This window comes from Lutzomyia longipalpis, chromosome 1 (assembly GCF_024334085.1).
Source record: "Lutzomyia longipalpis isolate SR_M1_2022 chromosome 1, ASM2433408v1".
Taxonomy (NCBI): domain Eukaryota; kingdom Metazoa; phylum Arthropoda; class Insecta; order Diptera; family Psychodidae; genus Lutzomyia; species Lutzomyia longipalpis.
Window position 1 is genome coordinate 11395704 of NC_074707.1, and position 17617 is coordinate 11413320.

The 17617-nt window shown below is 33.3% G+C and overlaps 4 protein-coding genes across 8 annotated transcripts in view; 3 read left to right on the forward strand and 1 right to left on the reverse strand.

Moving 5' to 3' along the window:
• Window positions 1-17617, forward strand: part of LOC129790048 (solute carrier family 35 member B1 homolog) — a 766332-nt gene that overhangs the window by 552769 nt on the left and 195946 nt on the right. The window lies entirely within an intron of this gene.
• Window positions 1-17617, forward strand: part of LOC129790119 (T-cell leukemia homeobox protein 3) — a 442143-nt gene that overhangs the window by 228580 nt on the left and 195946 nt on the right. The window lies entirely within an intron of this gene.
• LOC129790159 (uncharacterized) overlaps window positions 1-17617 on the forward strand; it is a 241887-nt gene that overhangs the window by 28324 nt on the left and 195946 nt on the right. For 2 of the 4 annotated variants that reach the window (XM_055827515.1, XM_055827525.1), the window contains exons 2-3: window positions 4539-4781; window positions 4948-5884. In XM_055827515.1, coding sequence (XP_055683490.1) covers window positions 4539-4781; window positions 4948-5515 — 811 coding nt within the window. In that variant the 3' untranslated portion in view covers window positions 5516-5884. The remainder of the gene's footprint in view (window positions 1-4538; window positions 4782-4947; window positions 5885-17617) is intronic. The other 2 variants (XM_055827536.1, XM_055827543.1) reach the window with 2 other exon arrangements.
• Window positions 8985-12775, reverse strand: LOC129790028 (casein kinase II subunit alpha). The gene is made up of 3 exons (XM_055827194.1): window positions 11346-12775; window positions 11102-11267; window positions 8985-9266 (listed from the first exon to the last, which is right to left on the reverse strand). The coding sequence occupies exon 1, from the start codon at window positions 12538-12540 to the stop codon at window positions 11524-11526; it is 1017 nt and encodes a 338-aa protein (XP_055683169.1). The 5' UTR covers window positions 12541-12775; the 3' UTR covers window positions 8985-9266; window positions 11102-11267; window positions 11346-11523.

The following is a 17617-nucleotide window of genomic DNA, read 5'->3' on the forward strand; positions in this document are numbered from 1 at the left end:
AAAGAATTTACTCCTGGATAATATGATATAATGATAAAGCTTCGATAAGTTTGCCTTGTATACAGACACTTGAACTTGAAATTATATGTACTCTGGAGAATCACTTAAACTCCCATTTAAATAGTTTATTTTCCTAAATATCACTACTGACTTATTTAATACACATATTGAGATAAAATTGCGATAAGATTGAAAACCTAGATAAAGTATTTCATTCTCATTTCTAAAACTGGTTCAATTGGTATTAAATTTATTATGTGAATACGAGCACATTGCAAATTCTCTCACCTATAACCTAGTTCTTTTCCTCCATTTTATTGATGTCTTTGATTGGTGGGTAATATAATGATGTAGAAATTAAAATGCTCCGTAAATTGATTTTTTTTTCACATTCTGACTCATAAATTTCACGTGAGAAATTAAATTTGATTCATTTTGGTGTCAAATTACAAGCCACACGGTCCTGAGAATGAGAAAATCCAAATGCAAGAATTCATTCGGAATGTGCATTTAATAGAGATGCGAGAAGTTCAGACTACAAAAAAAAACAAAACGAGGAGGAAATGCTCAAAGAGAAGTTACCCAGCAGATTTTAATTAAGAGAATGCTGAAGAAAAAGATTTAAATTAATCAAAATTCTGAGAAAGATTCTTCTTGAATTTCCTTATAGGGTCGTTTTTTTTCGGCACACAAAGGAGATTGCAGCTTTTCATCTGCCTTAAATTTAAGCGACTATATTGCTGATGGAAAAAAAGAAGAAGATCCCATTGCGTGCGATCGATTCGGTTGTCTGCAATAAAATTAGAAATCCAAACGATTAAAGAGCAGTTATATCTTTTCATTCGTTTTTAATCAAAAAACCACCAAAATTTATCATAATTTCCAATCTTCATCGCATTGTATCCGTAAGATGGGAATAAATAAAAGATACACATAATTCTCTGTGTGGAGATATCATTTTATGCGATAAGCTATTCCTGTGGGCCATCACTTTGATGATCCTCGTGGGGGTATTAATTAAATTTTCGCACCTCACATAAAAGACTTAACGAAAAGTGTTAATGGAAAATGTTTGCTGCTGATTCTTTCTGTGATAAATATTCAATAGATGCGCTACTATCCTTTTCGTGCTTCTCACTTATATTGATATTTATTCTGTGCGTCCATAAAAATCGCAAGTTCTCAGCTATTTCATTACACTTTGGCGCACAATCGGCTAAAAAAATACTAAAGACTCTATCCAACACATTCATTTTGCAAGGTGTCCCAAACATAAACTCTCACAAAGATTATTATTATTTAATTTTTTTTTATTTTCTATTTTATCGGTATTAAATATAAGGTGGATATAAAGGACAATATATCCTTCCCGAAGAGTCAGTCAAGGATTTTGAACGAAATCTAACGGATATTCATTCGAATAAATTCTAACGATTTTTACCAGAAATTTCGACGTTTCTGTGCGTCTTCCTTTAGTCATCAATTGAATATTTCTTTGGCTTTATGCAAATTGTTTAATTTAGCTTAGTAAAGACTTAGGTGCAGCTAAATTATACGATGGTTTCGGGAAAATCGAGAAAAAAAAACAATTTTTAATTTAAATCAGAACCAAAAATTCTTAAAGAATATTGCAGAACATAAAATTTGAGTTTTTTTTTATTTTTTCTCGTATTTTACAATCAAAAAGATGCAAAACTTCTTTTAATAAACTTGAATAAATCTCTCTCTAAAGCTTCTCCTAATTTACAAGAAACAGAATAAAATTATTCTAAAGAATAAAGACAGTTTTATGGGGACACCGTGCAAATCGTTTTATTCTTCTTCACTTTGAATTTTTCTACATTATTATATTCCCCTCACATAATCTCTATTAAAGTGGATACACTTTTTTGTATCACATAGAGTATTATGATTGTTTTTGTTTTTCATTAATTCCATTGCAACTGAAGAAAATTCCCTTTTTCTTTCTATAAAATATTTATTTTATTGGCATTATTGAATCGGCACGCTGGTAATAAGAATGTCGTCAATTAATTCCTTATCCCAAAGACGCTTCAAAGGCACGCTACAAAAATACTCAATTCACGTGATAATTGACTGGAGGAAAATGTGTAAAAGGACTTCACAGAGTACCCGTGTCGGCGCCATTAAATTCACCTGTGTGTGCTTCACCTTTCGTCAAATGCTCAAAACAGAAACCGCCAGACATGAAATTAAAGTTGTGGTACTTTCCTGACTTTATTTTTTTGCCATTTGCAATTACATTGCGACGTATTAAATACCTCAAAAGCTTCTCTCTATGTACTCTCAAGGGGTTCTTTGCTCTATGATTGGCGAGGTGACATCGACTTGGATGGAGAGTATTTGAATCATGTTGTGGGATTTATTTTTATTTTTTTGCCTCCATCTCAATTCCTTTCGACAGCACTTCAATAACTCCTCTCAACATCAAAGTCACGAGGTGTTGACTCCCGTAAGGTCAAAGACACACCACAACATTTTTTTTTGTCTACAGTGCGTAAATTATTTTATTATTTATCTCAATGAGCGAACTTTTTGTGCCTCCCATTCGGAATAATGGGATGAAAAATTACCACGAAAATACACAATGGAGCTGTTTGTTGTTTCTCTTAATATTTCATTTTTTTTTTTCTTTATAATGCATTTTATGCGATGATCTTCCTCATTTACGAGGAAAAGAATGCACCGCGCGCATTCCAATTGCATAGTGATTATTCCATAGTGACACTCTTATTCTACATCTTCTCTCCCGTAATTCTATATTGACCGTAAAAGTGTATTCATTAAAGAAAATAAAGTAAATGTGGTGCAAAGCAATGAGCTTTCCCAACAGGCTCATCATTTAATTGTGGTGCTAAATTACAGGTCGACAGCTTTAGAGAGCATTCAATACCAACATTAGACACTATGTAGTTAATACAGGAAGAGAGTTTTACGCTTAGTGTTTAAGTTGTTTTCACCCTTCTTATATTATGTATCATTGCAAATTAGCGCTATATATAAGCTTCGCCTGGGAATTATTTTCATCAACTATATAAACAAAACTTTTTCTTTATAAAATCTATGAAGATTTTCTCAAAGTTTTCTCTCTTAGTAGATGCATCTTGACACAGACTTTTTACATGCTCCGCAATTTTTGGCATTTTACCAATAGTTCAAAAGTTCAGGAAGAAAGCTCAAAAAATCGTATTTCAAAGTTGAAATGGAGAAAAATAATTTGAGAAAGTTTGTAGAGTAAGAAATTCTTAAGAATAAATTATTTAAAATTTTTTCTCGTTTTCAAGAGGCAAAGAAAATTATTATATTTAAATCAATTAAACTTTCTTTTATACCATCCCCGACTTTTCGAATTCTATTCAAGGGTTACAGTGCGTGTTATGTCCCTTTCTATTGATCAAATAAAATAATACATTAAAAAAACACGTTGAAAAGTCTTACAAAAATATTCTGTAAAGTATTCGGGAATTTTATTCTTAATTCAACTTTAAATTCTAAACAACATTCCCTCGAGGAAAATTCTCTAGATTGCAATATAACTTTTCTGGGTGCATCAATAAAAGCGAGATTGAGCAATTTATGTACCAACATAAATATGCGGCTGGGATAAATGTGGAAGAGTGAAAAGTAAATGAGAACTCACTGGTGAGCTAGTTCAGGGGAGAAAAAATAAATCAGTTAATTATTTAAGAATCTTTACCACACGCAATTTCTCCAAAGAATTTATAGTATGAGATTTTTTTGTGTGCACTGTGCAGTGCAGGCAGTCCACAAATATTGCGAAATGCACCAGATCATTGAACTCTCAAGAAAATGCCGAAAAAAAACAACCAAGAAGAAGAAAAGGAATTTCTTCCTCTTGGACTTTCCATTATTTTGTCCATCGACAATCATATTTTATATTTTGTGGCGGGTGGCTCTTATTTACCATATTGGACTCCGCTCCCCTTTGGTTGGAATATGCTTTTTGCACCTCTGCAGTGCGAATAACATTGGCAAAGAGGAAAGAATTCCAGATAACGAATGTGAATGTCTCATACCGCGCATAAAAAAAGTCCAAATGTTGAATTCTCGACAGAACAATGAGAGACTTATTTATGTACATACAACTCATTAAAGGTGGACTCTTTTCGTGTGTCCAACTTCACCGAAAAAATATTTTCTCTTTCGCGTCTCCTTATTCGCGCCACCAAAGGTCGCCAAGAAATCTCGTTTAAGTGACTTGATTTAATTTCCGATGCGCGTGTTTATTTCCCACTGTGGCGAATTTTATAATATCAAGTGCGCGCCCCTTTAAGGCCATTCCTCATGCGGTGTGAGACATTCTCTGAAAACAAAGCAGCGTGACACCGTGAAATGTGTGTCCAGTCACAATAATTGACCGCACATCGTGTTACACTTTCCGCAAGTGCCACAAATTAACAATTAACCGACCGTAGCAATATAATGGAAAATGCGTCTAAAATTAAAAATCCCAAACGCTAATTTTTCTTTTTTTTTTCTCTTTGCCTTTTTTGCAGCCTTTCCATCTATTTGTGTGCGCACAAAACGATAGCCGCAGAAATTTCCAGTGAATCATCTGCGTCCCCGGGAAAGAAATTGCCTGACACAAAGATCTCCTACATCAGACCAGCCCCAATGACTCATTCGAATGCACATCATCCCGAGGGCAGAAAGCTACTGCAAAGCAGAGATTCTGCAAAATCCACGGCACGTGAAATTATAGCAGACAAACGGAAATTATCGAATCCCGAAGTCTTTAGGTAAGATTATTAGATCACCATGAAATTAGTTGGTTTGATTTTCATTCATCTTCTATCCTCAAGCGAAGTCCATTCATTTTCAAACATTTCGCAATAAACAGACAATGATCAAAAATAATGAAAAACGAAAAAGAAATTAATTTCAATTTTTTTTTTCTCTTTGCAGTAAACTCGGATTGGGGAAGATGAAAATGTCCCCAAATCACCATCGTAAGCGATTAGCTGTGGAGTCGAGGCATCATGGACATCCAGATGACTCCAATATGTACATCATAAAGCTCCCACCTAGCAATAACTACTATGGCAACCTAAAATCCCGAACAGACTCCGTTAATGCCGTAACAGACGACAGTAAGCAGGTCTCATTGGGATTTCAGTCAAACGGAAAGCCCGGCAGGATATATCATTGGAATTTGCCAGTCCTCAAGAAACTCCTGCACGGCAATCGTCCCCGAAATCCCAATTCGAGGCACACAGACGACGAATCTGAGCTAATTGACATTAAGAACATTCCAACGTGGAGCAATACCTGGGACAATGAAACCATCGAGAAGCAATACAGGGAAGGAAGTCCACAGCACGAGAAGATCCTGAAGAAAAAATCACCCCAATACTATGCACCAGTGAGGGCAAAAAATTTCCAAAAATACTTCCCAAGCAATGGCAAACCCAAAAGCTTCTACGTCATTAAAAGCCAAAAGTTAATTCCATTCAAGCTTTTTAAGAGAAAATAAGAAAAAAAAACAAATCATTCCATCCAATATGCAGCGAGATATGTAGAAAAAAAAAGAAAAAAATTGAATGAAATTCAATTTTAAAATTTGTACTTAAGTGCTGAGAGACTGGCCGTTCGTTGGCGTCCCGTGCTCCTAAATGCCTGACAACTATATAGGATATTTATTTCCTCGATTCAATACGTACATTATAATACTAAAACTTCGCTCAATCATAAAACGAAGAAGCAACAAAAAAAATAAATTAAATTAATCAATTTAAGTGATTAATTGTACTTTCTATGCGATAATTTTATTGTTAACTTACACAAAAAATGCGATTTTTATACATTTTTTTACATGAAAATAAAAACAAAAAAGCATAACTTTGTGATTTTTAATTATCCCGAAGCTTTTCGTCCTTTTTTTATTCCTTTGTATTATTTAAAAAAAAAAACAAATAATTTGAGATAATTTGATTCTAATTATATCGTAAGATTTTAATTTAATTTTTTAGTGTAAATCTAAACAGTGAGAAGAAGTAAGTACAGGAGACTCGAGCTAGTAAACCTAGATAAGTGTTTAGAAAAAGCTTTATATCGCTCGAATATATGACATTTTAATCTTTTATGCTTTGATTGAGCTTCTTCTATTTATTAAAAAAATCGAAATGCCCTCCTCTTTTTAATAATTCTTTAAAGAATTTTGAAAGGTTTCCATCAAGAATAGTTGCTTTGAATACGCTGTAATATCTTTTCTCTCCCTTTTAATATTTAAAGGATTTTTTAAAATTCTTAAGAATCTATGCAGATTATTCGAATTCTTCTGCTTCCTGCCTTAGGTAAGTTTGAAATTTCAATAAAAATAATAATTATGTAATCGAAATTGGATCAAAGACTTTGAGCACAATTTTTTTTTTCTAAAGGATCCAGCTATAGTAACTTTTTCCAGGCAAAGATTCTTCACTAAAAAACTAATATGTATCTGCTGTAAAATATCTAACTTAACGCACTAACTAACTGCTGCAAATGCAAAACAAAGATAAAGCTTTAAAAACTAGCAAAGTGTCATATTTTATGCCAAAATTTACTTAAAATTAAACAAAGAAAATCGATTTAAAGAAAACGGCTTGATTTTTTTAAAATTCTTATATAATATTTTTTTAAATTTAAAATCTTCCGCAAAATTATCAAAATTATTAAAAATTAACAAGAAACGGCCGTATTAGAATTGTATCTTTATTATTTTTCATATACTTCCAATACAGTAGTTTACAAATTATAAGAAAATGCAACGGTTAACAAAACCGTAAATTTATTATTTACTTTCATTTTCATCTTTTTCATCATTTAATTTTCTTTTTTTTTTAAATATGTATATAAGGAGTTCTATTATTTTTTTTATATTATACTTGCCATCATTAATAGTAATTATTAATTTAAATTTTCTTCTCCATTTTTTCATTTTATTTTCATCTTTTTTTTTATTTAAATAATATAATTTAGTAAAATCATTTTACGAATTGTTGCTTACACATTTTGCTATTGTTGCATATGGTGTTTTCTTTTATTTGTTTTCTGTTTCCTAAGTAAAATGTTTCCTCCGCGCCCATTTAAAATTCTTTTCACACTTCTAGAAAAGAAATGATAAAAAAGGAAAATCAGTTTATTTTGTGATTTCAAATTCTATATATATAACCATGATGTTGTAGGTTTTTTTTTCACACTGTATGTATCATGTTATTTTTTTCAATTTTCCTTCTCTTTTTCTTCTTTCGATATATTATTTATTTGTTACCTACGTATTCTATTTATATTTTAATTTATATATATATATGTATATATTTATATAGTGTGTAAAAAATTAACATAGATTTCAAGTAGATCTTGTTACTTTTCTTCCATTTTTTCTTTCACATTTATTTTGTTTTTCTTTTTTTTTCATTTAATCTTTTGATTACTATCGACCCCCAATCATTTTATTCGATAATATTCAAAAGGACTGTTGCAATTTTTCTTTTACTACATTTTTTTTATTCCTCTGAGATTGTTCATCTCTTGTTCAAAAATTTATTGGTAAAACTATTTGAAAATGATTTATGCCATGACATCGAGATAACCCAGCCACAATGTTGAGGGAAAAATTGAATTTTGTACAATATATTTCAGAAAAAAATATTATTTAAGAATTGATTTTAAAAAAAATCTGTTAAAAAACTTTTTAAGAAAACCAATAAATGAGCTGTGGAAACATTTATTTGAAGGAATAATTAGGAAATAGGTAATGAAGATTTTATTCATTTTTTTTAAATGTTTTAAAATTAGGAAATGCAATTAATAAATCTCTATCAAGAACTTTTGTACAAAACTAATTTATTTCTAACAATATTGTGGATAGTCTCGAAGAGAAATAAATCATGAGACTATTTTTCCTTCTTCTTTATCTGTTTAAAGAAATTGTACAAGAAAACATTTTATTTTACAGGATATTTTGTCTTTCTAGTGGGCTTCTTTTAAATTTATTAAATAAATTTATATACTTTTCTTCTTAAATGTTTCAATTTTTTTTATAAATTGTTCAGCATCTATAGATTCTTGTTCTTTGTTTTGTCTAAAATATGCAAGCAAAGTGTATTGCAACAAAGTTTGATGTTGTAAGCAAAGAAAAAATATTTTTCTTTTTTTTTTCTAAAAACAAAAAATTAAACAATAAATTGGGGGATGCAAAAATATAACTTGTAATTATTAAATTGTTTGACTACAGAAACATCTCCCACCTACTTTTTCTTTTACTTTTTCTCTCTCTCTCTCTCGCTCTCCCATCATCGCAGTGTGTCGACAAAAGGGTTTTTTGTGTGTGTAATGGTGATATAGCAATTTAGAAAATGTCTCTCTAACTTTATTTGATCAATTTCATATTTTCTTCAGTGTGAAAAGTGTGTGTAGAAAATATTGTCCACTATAAATGCAATAAATCTACCACATTTTCCTCATTCATTTCCATTTCCTATTCGAAAAAAAAATTACAAAAAAAAACGTTTAGAGTGTCTTTCTAACAGAGGAGCATTTTTTTTTTCATCTACAATGCATTTATTATATTCTTTTTCATCTTCTTTAATTTTTTTTGAGTTTCACGGTGTGTTTTATGACAAATTTCTATTCCAATTTAATATATTAACCATTCATTTATTATTACACATTGATTTTTTTCATTTTTTTTTCATTAATTAAAATAACTCACAAATATAATGACTGTTTCTCACTTCTCTCTATCATCAATCTATATAGATTTTCTTTTCTTTATCATCTTCATCAATTTTATAACCATATTTAATGAGAAACTTTGATCGGTTTCCATCTCTGGCTTCCCAATAGAAAATTTTCTCATTTCTCAATTTATTTTATTTAATCTATATTCTCAATATATCAATTTGTCACTAAGGGGGGGTTGTGGAACTGAAAGAAGGGTGGGGAAACCAAAAAGGTAGGTATAAGGTGAAGCTATATAGTAATTTTATTTCAAACATCTACTCAAAACATTTTGTGATAAAGCATTTTTTTTCTTTCTTTCTTTGTGTATAATAATGCGTTCTATTTCAGTTCTGTACCGCCAATTTTTTTTTATTTGCATGACCCTATAATAAGAGCGTTTGAGGATGAAAATTGCGTTGAAAGGAAAGGTGATTCAACTTAGAGTGAAAAGCTTTGTTTTTTTTTTACAATCCTGGGACAATGATTCAGCAGACAGCACTCATCAGCACCTTATTTTGAGTCTACGGATGCAGACAAATTTTAGAATGTTTTATTTATTTTTTTTTACATTTAATTCTACAGTGATGCTTTGGACAAAAGAATAAAGCAATCGTTTTGCTGAATCAAACAAAAATAATTGATAACTTTGTCTATCAATGATAAGAATTAAAACGAATTACATTATTTTTTGTACGAAGCATCACATAAAAAAATTTAAATTCTGCTCATATCGGGAAAATTAATTTGAATAAAATTCATCACACAATCTACATTAATATCAAGAGGAAATTCAACTATTCATTAGCTTTACCATACTAGGAAACAATGACATATGAACAAGGTCATAAAAAATTATCTTGAAAATAATAATATAATATTGAAGATAGGGTAAGGTTGCCTAAAATGGGACTATTTTATTTAAGATTTTTTTTTTCATTTAGATAAATTAATCGAATTGTTCAAAATTTAATTTTTTATTTAAATTTATCTAAAGTTGTTCTTAATCAGTTAAGAAAATCAGATTTAAAGAAAAAACGACGTAGGATATGAACCATTTAGGATCTTTTTTAAAGCCCTGCATATTGCTTTCAAAAAGTTCTAGCAAGAATTAAATAAGTTTTATTTTCTTTATTTCTTTTTTTTTTAAGAATGTGTGAAAAGATTTTCCGTCAAACTTTTATATCATTATCCTTTCTAAAGAGTAAAAAAAACCTAACACATTTTCTTTTGAGCCTAAAGACCAATTAAAAGCCTTTAATAAAGCTCTCATTGCCTAAATAAAGTTTAAAAATCAAATAAATAAAAATTGCTAATAAGTGTCCCATTTCAGCCAACATCACCCTATAATGTCCCTATGTTATTAAGATGACTTTGAGGTTCTATTTATTAATATCTTCAACAATAGAGAAAAGCTATAATTAGAAGAAAAGACCAAAAAACAAAAATACGTGATAGTGTAAAGGGAATTTTTGAGGAATTTCAGTCATTTTCTTTTCAGAAAAATTTCTGGCCTCATTTCCTCTTCGGTTTTTGTTAGCATCTACCTGCGAAAGTTGCATAGAGATATGAATTCATAAATTGATTCAGAATGGTTGTTAAGCTTGAATTTTGTGTCTTTTCCAGGAACATTAATCAATGCCAGAAAAAAATTATTTCAGTTGTTGGAAATGCTATTTTAGGAACATTCGAGAGATTGATGTGACTTGTTTATTTTTTTTTCTTTCACAAAAATGCCTTATAAATGAAAATAAATTGAATTAGAAATCTTTGATTTTTTTTGCAAAATGTTTTAATGTTTAACACTTTGGTGTAAGAAAAAGTTGTGGAAAGATTAAGAGGACACATGGAAATTTGTAAAAAAAAAAATGCTTTAATTTCTTTAAAAATAAAACAAAAGATTCTTAAAATTTAGAAATTGAATTTAAGCTTTAAATGCTTTCAGTTTTACATTCTCGTACAACATGACTTTCAGCAGTAATTGCATTCAATTCACATCATATTCTCAAATGATTAAATTCTTTCAGATTGTACTTCTATCAAGTGAAACTTTTATGTAGGTTTCGCATAGCAATTTCATGTAGGTGGGATAAAAATTGTACGGAGTAAGCATTCTGCAGAACCTTCTGCGATAAACATCCTTCAATCGTCAGCTTATTTGATTATAATTTGCTAATCAACAGACAAAATAATTGAAACGATTGAATAAATAAGCACAAATGTTCATCCCAAAAACCATTTTCAATCCCCCAAGAGGTCAAAATTAGCAATAAAACTTTCATCTTTGAGGGAGCAGAATTTAAAATTATTAAGAATAAAAATAAAGTGACAAAGAGAAAGAAATGGGTGGTAGTCTCACCTGTAGAGAATGTTGTGTGGACATCGGCGAGGACAGCGGTTCAAACGCAAAAAAATGGGAATTTGGAGGAGAATAGAGGGTTCCTGCACTAATCCTCCGGAACATCCGAAGCTGTCTCGCAAACATGGTGGTGATACGTTGAACGGGTGATTTGTCTTTGAAAAATCTAAATGAGGAATAAAACAAAGAGAGATTAGAAGAAGAAGAATTTTGAGAATTTACTTTCAGTCGGGATGAGAATTACGTGATTTTGTGGGTCCATGGGGCATTCGCGCGGGGATGTTTTCGCTAAAAGGTGGTGATTTTGGAGCGTCAGAAGAGGGTCATCAACTGTGGGTCTGCATGGTGGTGTCGTTGGTCCGTGGTGTGGTGCCATTGGTGCTGCTGCCGGAGGAATTGTTGGTATTGGGAGGGATGATGGATTATTGATTGCTTCCCTTGGACGGCGGCATCTGGCCGTTGATGATGGGCAAAAAGTAGGCATGTTCCATGGCGGCGCGCGCAGTCAGGCGGTCATAGTGGTCATAGCGGAGGAGCTTGTCCAGGAAATCAAGCGCCTCCGGTGACACGAGGTGCTGATTGTCCGAGTGCACGAAGCGCTCCCATCTTTTGCGTGAGTGCCGCGATAGGATATCATTAAAGCGCGGATCTAGCTCAATGTTGTACTTGTCGAGATACGCGTACAATTCCTCCGTACCGAGCACCTTGGCGATGCGCACGAGCTGGTCATAGTTGTCGTGACCATGGAAGAAGGGCTCTTTTCGGAATATCATGGATGCCAGCATGCAGCCCAGTGACCACATATCCAATGAGTAGTCATACATTTGGTAGTCCACGAGGAGCTCGGGGCCTTTAAAGTAGCGACTGGCCACGCGCACGTTGTACTCCTGTCCCGGATGGTAGAACTCCGCCAAGCCCCAATCAATCAGGCGTAGCTTCCTATTTTCATGGTCTATCATCACATTGTGGGGCTTCACATCGCGGTGCATGATACCCATGCTGTGGCAGTAGTCGAGAGCCTTGAGGAGCTCATAGAGATAGAAGCGGATATCGTAGTCCGTCAGGGTTTGATACAGCTGCTTGAAGTCTGTGTTGTTGACGTGCTCAAATATAAGAGCCGGTGTCCGGGACACGGGATCCTTCACCACCGCCAACAGAGTTATTATATTGGTGCCCCCGCGCAGATTCTCCAATATCTTAATTTCACGTTTAATTTTCTTCTTTTTGACTGGCTTTAGTATCTTCACCACGCATTTTTCGTTGTTGGTCACATTATATGCTTCAAATACTTCACTGTATTTACCCCGGCCTAGTTTCCTCACTAATTGGTAATCATCCTGATTCGCCCAGTCCACCCCATAGTTCTCATAGTCCCAATATTCACGCGGTTTATGGGAATTCACATCCGCATAGACTCGTGCTGTGCTGGGCAATGTCATTTTTAATTTTGCGGTACTATATCGGCGATAGACATAGGTCTGACGGAGCGCCGACTGTATAAAACACCTCCCCACGGCAATCAGTCTCCAATATCACCAATTTTAACCTACTAACTATACTTTTAACACTAGAATTATGCGAAATTTTTTCCTATTCAAGGAAGCCAGGTTTTTGGATTTTTAAGATGGTGGAGCAAAACGAAACACTCGAAACGGCAGTGAAACAAATATTTTCACGTCGCAACAACAATAAAATACGCGTTTCACATTGCCGAAACGCAAGACAAACATTTCCACGAAGTTTTAACCCTTTCGCGTCCAACTGAAAATTGAAACATTAAACAATTAATTTTTTATTCATTTTATTTCTTTTTTTTTCTTTTCAGTGTGAAAAATATATTTTTATTTGTTTTGCATGTAAATTGTATGGTGTGCTATGTTTAAATATACAATTAAATTATTAAAAGTCCAAAGAAAAAGGGTAATGTTTCATGTTATGTGCTAGTGATTGAAAGGGTTGACGGGTAGTTTGAAATTTTAACCCTTTCGTGACACTTTTTTAAATATTTTTACGACATGGCATGAAAAAATACTTTCCTCTCGCTCTGGCATTTTGTGTAGGTGAGTTTTTTTTTTAACTTTAACGAACTTTTTTTTGTTTTTCCAAAAATGTAATTTTTTTTGTTTTTCTCCCAAATTTTCGGACACAAAACACATGTTTGGAGCTCCTGGGGCACTTACGGGTGCTCCGGGGCACCCGGGGAGCTCATCCATGCGGAAATTGGGGCACGCAGAAATTTTGACGGTTGGGGATTTTACACGCACTTTTTCCCGGAAATGGATTTTCGTGACATTTGGAATTTTTGATGCCAAAAACTCAAAAGTGTTTTCCTGGTCACAAAAAACGCACTTTCGCTGGGAAATTCGGCGGAAAACGCGAGAAAATTGCGAAAAACTGAATGTGTGAGGGAGACGGATAGCGGTGAAATGCATCCATCTCATTTTCTCTTCAACAAAATGTACCAAAAAGGGCGCCAATTTCAAAAAGTAGCCAAAAAAGCATGAAAATTATATGGGGGCGCTATGAAGGGGGGCTCTGGGGGGAAATGAATATCATTGGTGAAAACCGCCTAGTGCCAGTAATCTCTGTACCAAATTTCATCGCGATCGGATCAACGGTATAGAAATGCATAGCTGTACAAGACTCGAAATCCTTTATTTTGGTTATTAAGAATCAATTTCTTCAAGTTTGATTAAAAGTATAATTTAGAAAAATGTTTTCTAAAATTTTCAATTAAAATTTGAGGTTAGAAATATCGGATTTCAGTGTTAATGGATTTTCAATTTTAATGGCGCCATTTTTTTTATCTTAATTGCGAATCAGTTTTTTCTTTCCTAAAATTAATAACCCTCTCATTTATTGAATTACTTTTTAAGTTCAGTATGTTAACAGTTAACAGGTGTTAAAATCAAATATATATTAAAATGAATTCATTTCTACCACTCAAGAGGATCAAGAATCTCTTTTTTTAAGAGACAGAAAGAAAAATCATATCACTTTATAAGCTAAATTAAATTTAAAAAAACCTTCTTCCTTCTCAATCTCACCTAAAGTAAAACCTCAAAGCCATGATATTTTTCCCAGAAAAAAAAGACCTTTATGCGGCAAAGTAAATAAATCTATGAAGGCATAAAATTAAATGTTGAAAATAACTTTCCAGGATGATCACACAGCCTTAATTTTTGGGCAAATAAAAACAAGCTTTCCCATCTTGTCTCCCAGCATCACTTGTTTGTCGTGCATTAACAAAATTTTTAACGACTATTAGTCAATTACCAAAATAAATTCACAATGATCTGGGCACGGAGGGGGAACCATGTATGACATTATCAGTCCCCAAAGAAATATTATATGTAGTCAAACATCATCCACCGTTTGCAATAATGTGTGAAATGAAGAAAATTCTTCTCGTTTGTACAAAACAAATTGACTTATGGTAATTGCCATAGTTGACACATTTGTGTTAAAAATCCTCTGATAGCATTACTACAGCCAGTTTACCTCACAAGACGATGGTAGACCCCATATATGTATGTATAGCTATATGTGGGATATGCATCACAGCAACAAATTCAACATTTTCTCCATTTATCTACTAAATTATTACTTGTATGCTTTTTATACAATATGTAGTAAAATTTTCCAAGCAGTTTTCACTTTGAAATAAAAAATTAGAGGTGCCAATTACACGAGGACCCAATTGCATAACAATCTCCCATATATATAAGACTCCGCCCCGAAATCTCCCATCTTATTATCGGATCTATGCGCTAAGCCATTGGCTGCGCCATTTCCACACCACTGTGAAAATACAGCAGGGAAATCCAAAATCCGTAATTGCCGGTAAAAATGGATGATGGAAAATTTAAAGGAAAATTGCTCTTTTATGTACCAATAAAGGAGCGCGTTCCTGAAAAGTGCGGTGTGGCACCGGTGTGAGGGGATACACAAAAAAGGCCCATTAAGGATGAATGGGATTTTCCCATTTTCACGTGAAAAACCACAAAAGAGTACTCCATGGCAGGTCGTGCAGCCCCGCAGAGGTGAGAGGAATCACTGATAAATGATTGTCCTGAATTTGAAAAATTGCTAAAAGATATCCATGTTATGGACTCATATATCTCAGGACGCATTAAACCTCATTACGGAAGCTGTCTAATTTCTGAAACATGCAATCTGTTTCTCACTTCCTCTTCGTGCTGGACGGCAGGCACCGGGTGATGACTCTCACGGATTTCACGGTAAGAGTTTCCCTATTAATGGGATTATGTGCGCCGAGTTTTGAGACACCCACTCACCATGATTCGCTCAGTTACATGATAAATGCCGTGCTGGTATATCCTTCTCTAAAATGCTATAATAGATATTAGTATTATCCCATGGGGGTGGTTTGCACCTCACGTAAATGGAAAAAGTATGTGGTGGAGCACTCACTCGGTAACAATAGAGAGCATCACTGGGAGATGAACAGCTGCTACTCTAAGTGCGAGTTTAAGCGATTTATTTCCACGTTTAGCTATCACCCCACACAAAGGATCATAGCATTTATGGATCAACCCTTAAACTACATTTTTTTTACATAATATAATATGAAAAGGGGTTTTTGTTGTTTATGTACATGATCTTGCACAAAGAATTAAACTTTTATTTGAAAGAGAAAAATTTATTTGAAAAAAAAAAACGAATTTTCCGAATTTTCTAATAGATTCTAGTAGTAAATAAAAATTAGAAATGACCAAGAAATTTATTAATCGATTAGACAGGGCTCAAATTTTCTTTATAAAATTAAATAAACCTATTATTGATCATAACTTTTATCCTATAATGCTACCCTCGATGTCTGCATAATGTTATATATTAGCTCTTTAAGTTGATAAAGAAAATATAAAATTGAATAGCCTTTCCCACTCCTGTGCTTAATCCTTATACTAATTCTTCTGTAAATGAGATAAACTGTATTGAATAACCAAATAAATATTATAAGTGGCATAAGTAGTGTGCATTGTCTCACGCATAATTGGTCACAATGATACCCCCTATAATGATTAATGAAAATAGATTCCGCCAGCATGTTGAGGGGGATGAAAAGCGTGACTACACGCAATTTTTAAATCAATCACCAACATATTAAAAATGCTATCAAATTTCTCACAGTTCCACATTGAGATTCTTTGGAGGAAAGTGTGAAAAATATTTACACAAGTTGAAAAGAATTTTAATGTCCCATGAATAGAATATTTTCATCTCTCATGATTGGGGTTTCTGCCATTTGTGAGGTATCTGTACGTACAATATGTTGTGGGTGCCAGAAGGAGAGATGAGATGAATGTTTGCGATGATCTCACGATGAGAAAAGAGAACGCGGAGGAAAAACGATGAAATACATTGCTGGGGGAGGTGTGAAAAATGGGCGGAACTTTTAGCGGTATTTCTCGCCTCTCCGAGAGATTCCAGGTGCTGAAAGAATCACCTTCACCGATTAGATAGTCTCAACTGATGCGATAGTAAGCACGTATATTCGGTGGACAATGCAAGTGGTCTCTGGAACGAAGTGATCCCTAAAGTCCTTAATGCTAATACTTCTAAGATGAATGTGTGTCAAAGTCCTGTGAATAGTTGTGATTCGAGTGAATCATGTGAAAATTCTGTGAATAAATCTCCCGCGAATTTTCATCAAGTGGATCAATGTGCAGTTAATTTGCGATCAGACAGAAACTTAAATTATGCAGCGCAATCACTAACGTGCAGTAAACTCTCGGAAATGGGGATTGAAAAGAGGAAAACTTTTACAATTGATAACATCTTAGGACTTGAGTGCAAAAGGAAGGATTTTGAGTGTGAAAGTAAAAGTTGTTCAAAGGATTTTTTGAAAGATATGGCGCCGTCGGTTAAAGATGATGTTTGTAAGTTCTGCGAATTAACAATGATGCTTGAGTGCTTCAAGAACTAAACAGAATTATTTTTTAATGCAGTTAAACACACAGTTGATTCACCAGATGCATCCCCAACGTCCTACTCAACGAGTATATTGGATCTTCTTGGATCTCAAGCATCACGCCTTATTGAGAAGTCGGGCTTTCAGAGTCACTTTCCCAACCAAATTGGTTATCATCCAACAGCAGTTGCACTGAATGCAGCTACAGGGGAGCCACATACACCCAATTTTCTCTATTCAAACTGGATTGGGTTGCACTCTAAAACGCAATCAGTTCAAAATACCTACCTTCTAGGACTTCAAGGTAAATTAAATTTTGTGAGTGGTCTAAAATTTTTTTTTCGCTCTTGAGGACATTTTAAAATTGTTACTCAAATGTGCAACAAATTTGTGAATTTTCAAAGGGTTTTTCGTTAATTTAGTTTTTGTAAAGTACCCAAGAATTCCAAGAGATTTCATTTTAGACAATCTGGCAACCTTTAGGGAAAAAGATCTAAACAAAAGGAAAATTTCACAGAATTTTACTGAAATTTTTTCAACAATTTTTTGACTTAGGCACCCATTCTTCCATGCACATAATA

Coding starts and splice junctions, on each gene's coding strand:
- LOC129790028 (XM_055827194.1), bottom strand. CDS start 12,540: ATGACATTGCCCAGCACAGCACGAGTCTATGCGGATGTGAATTCCCAT.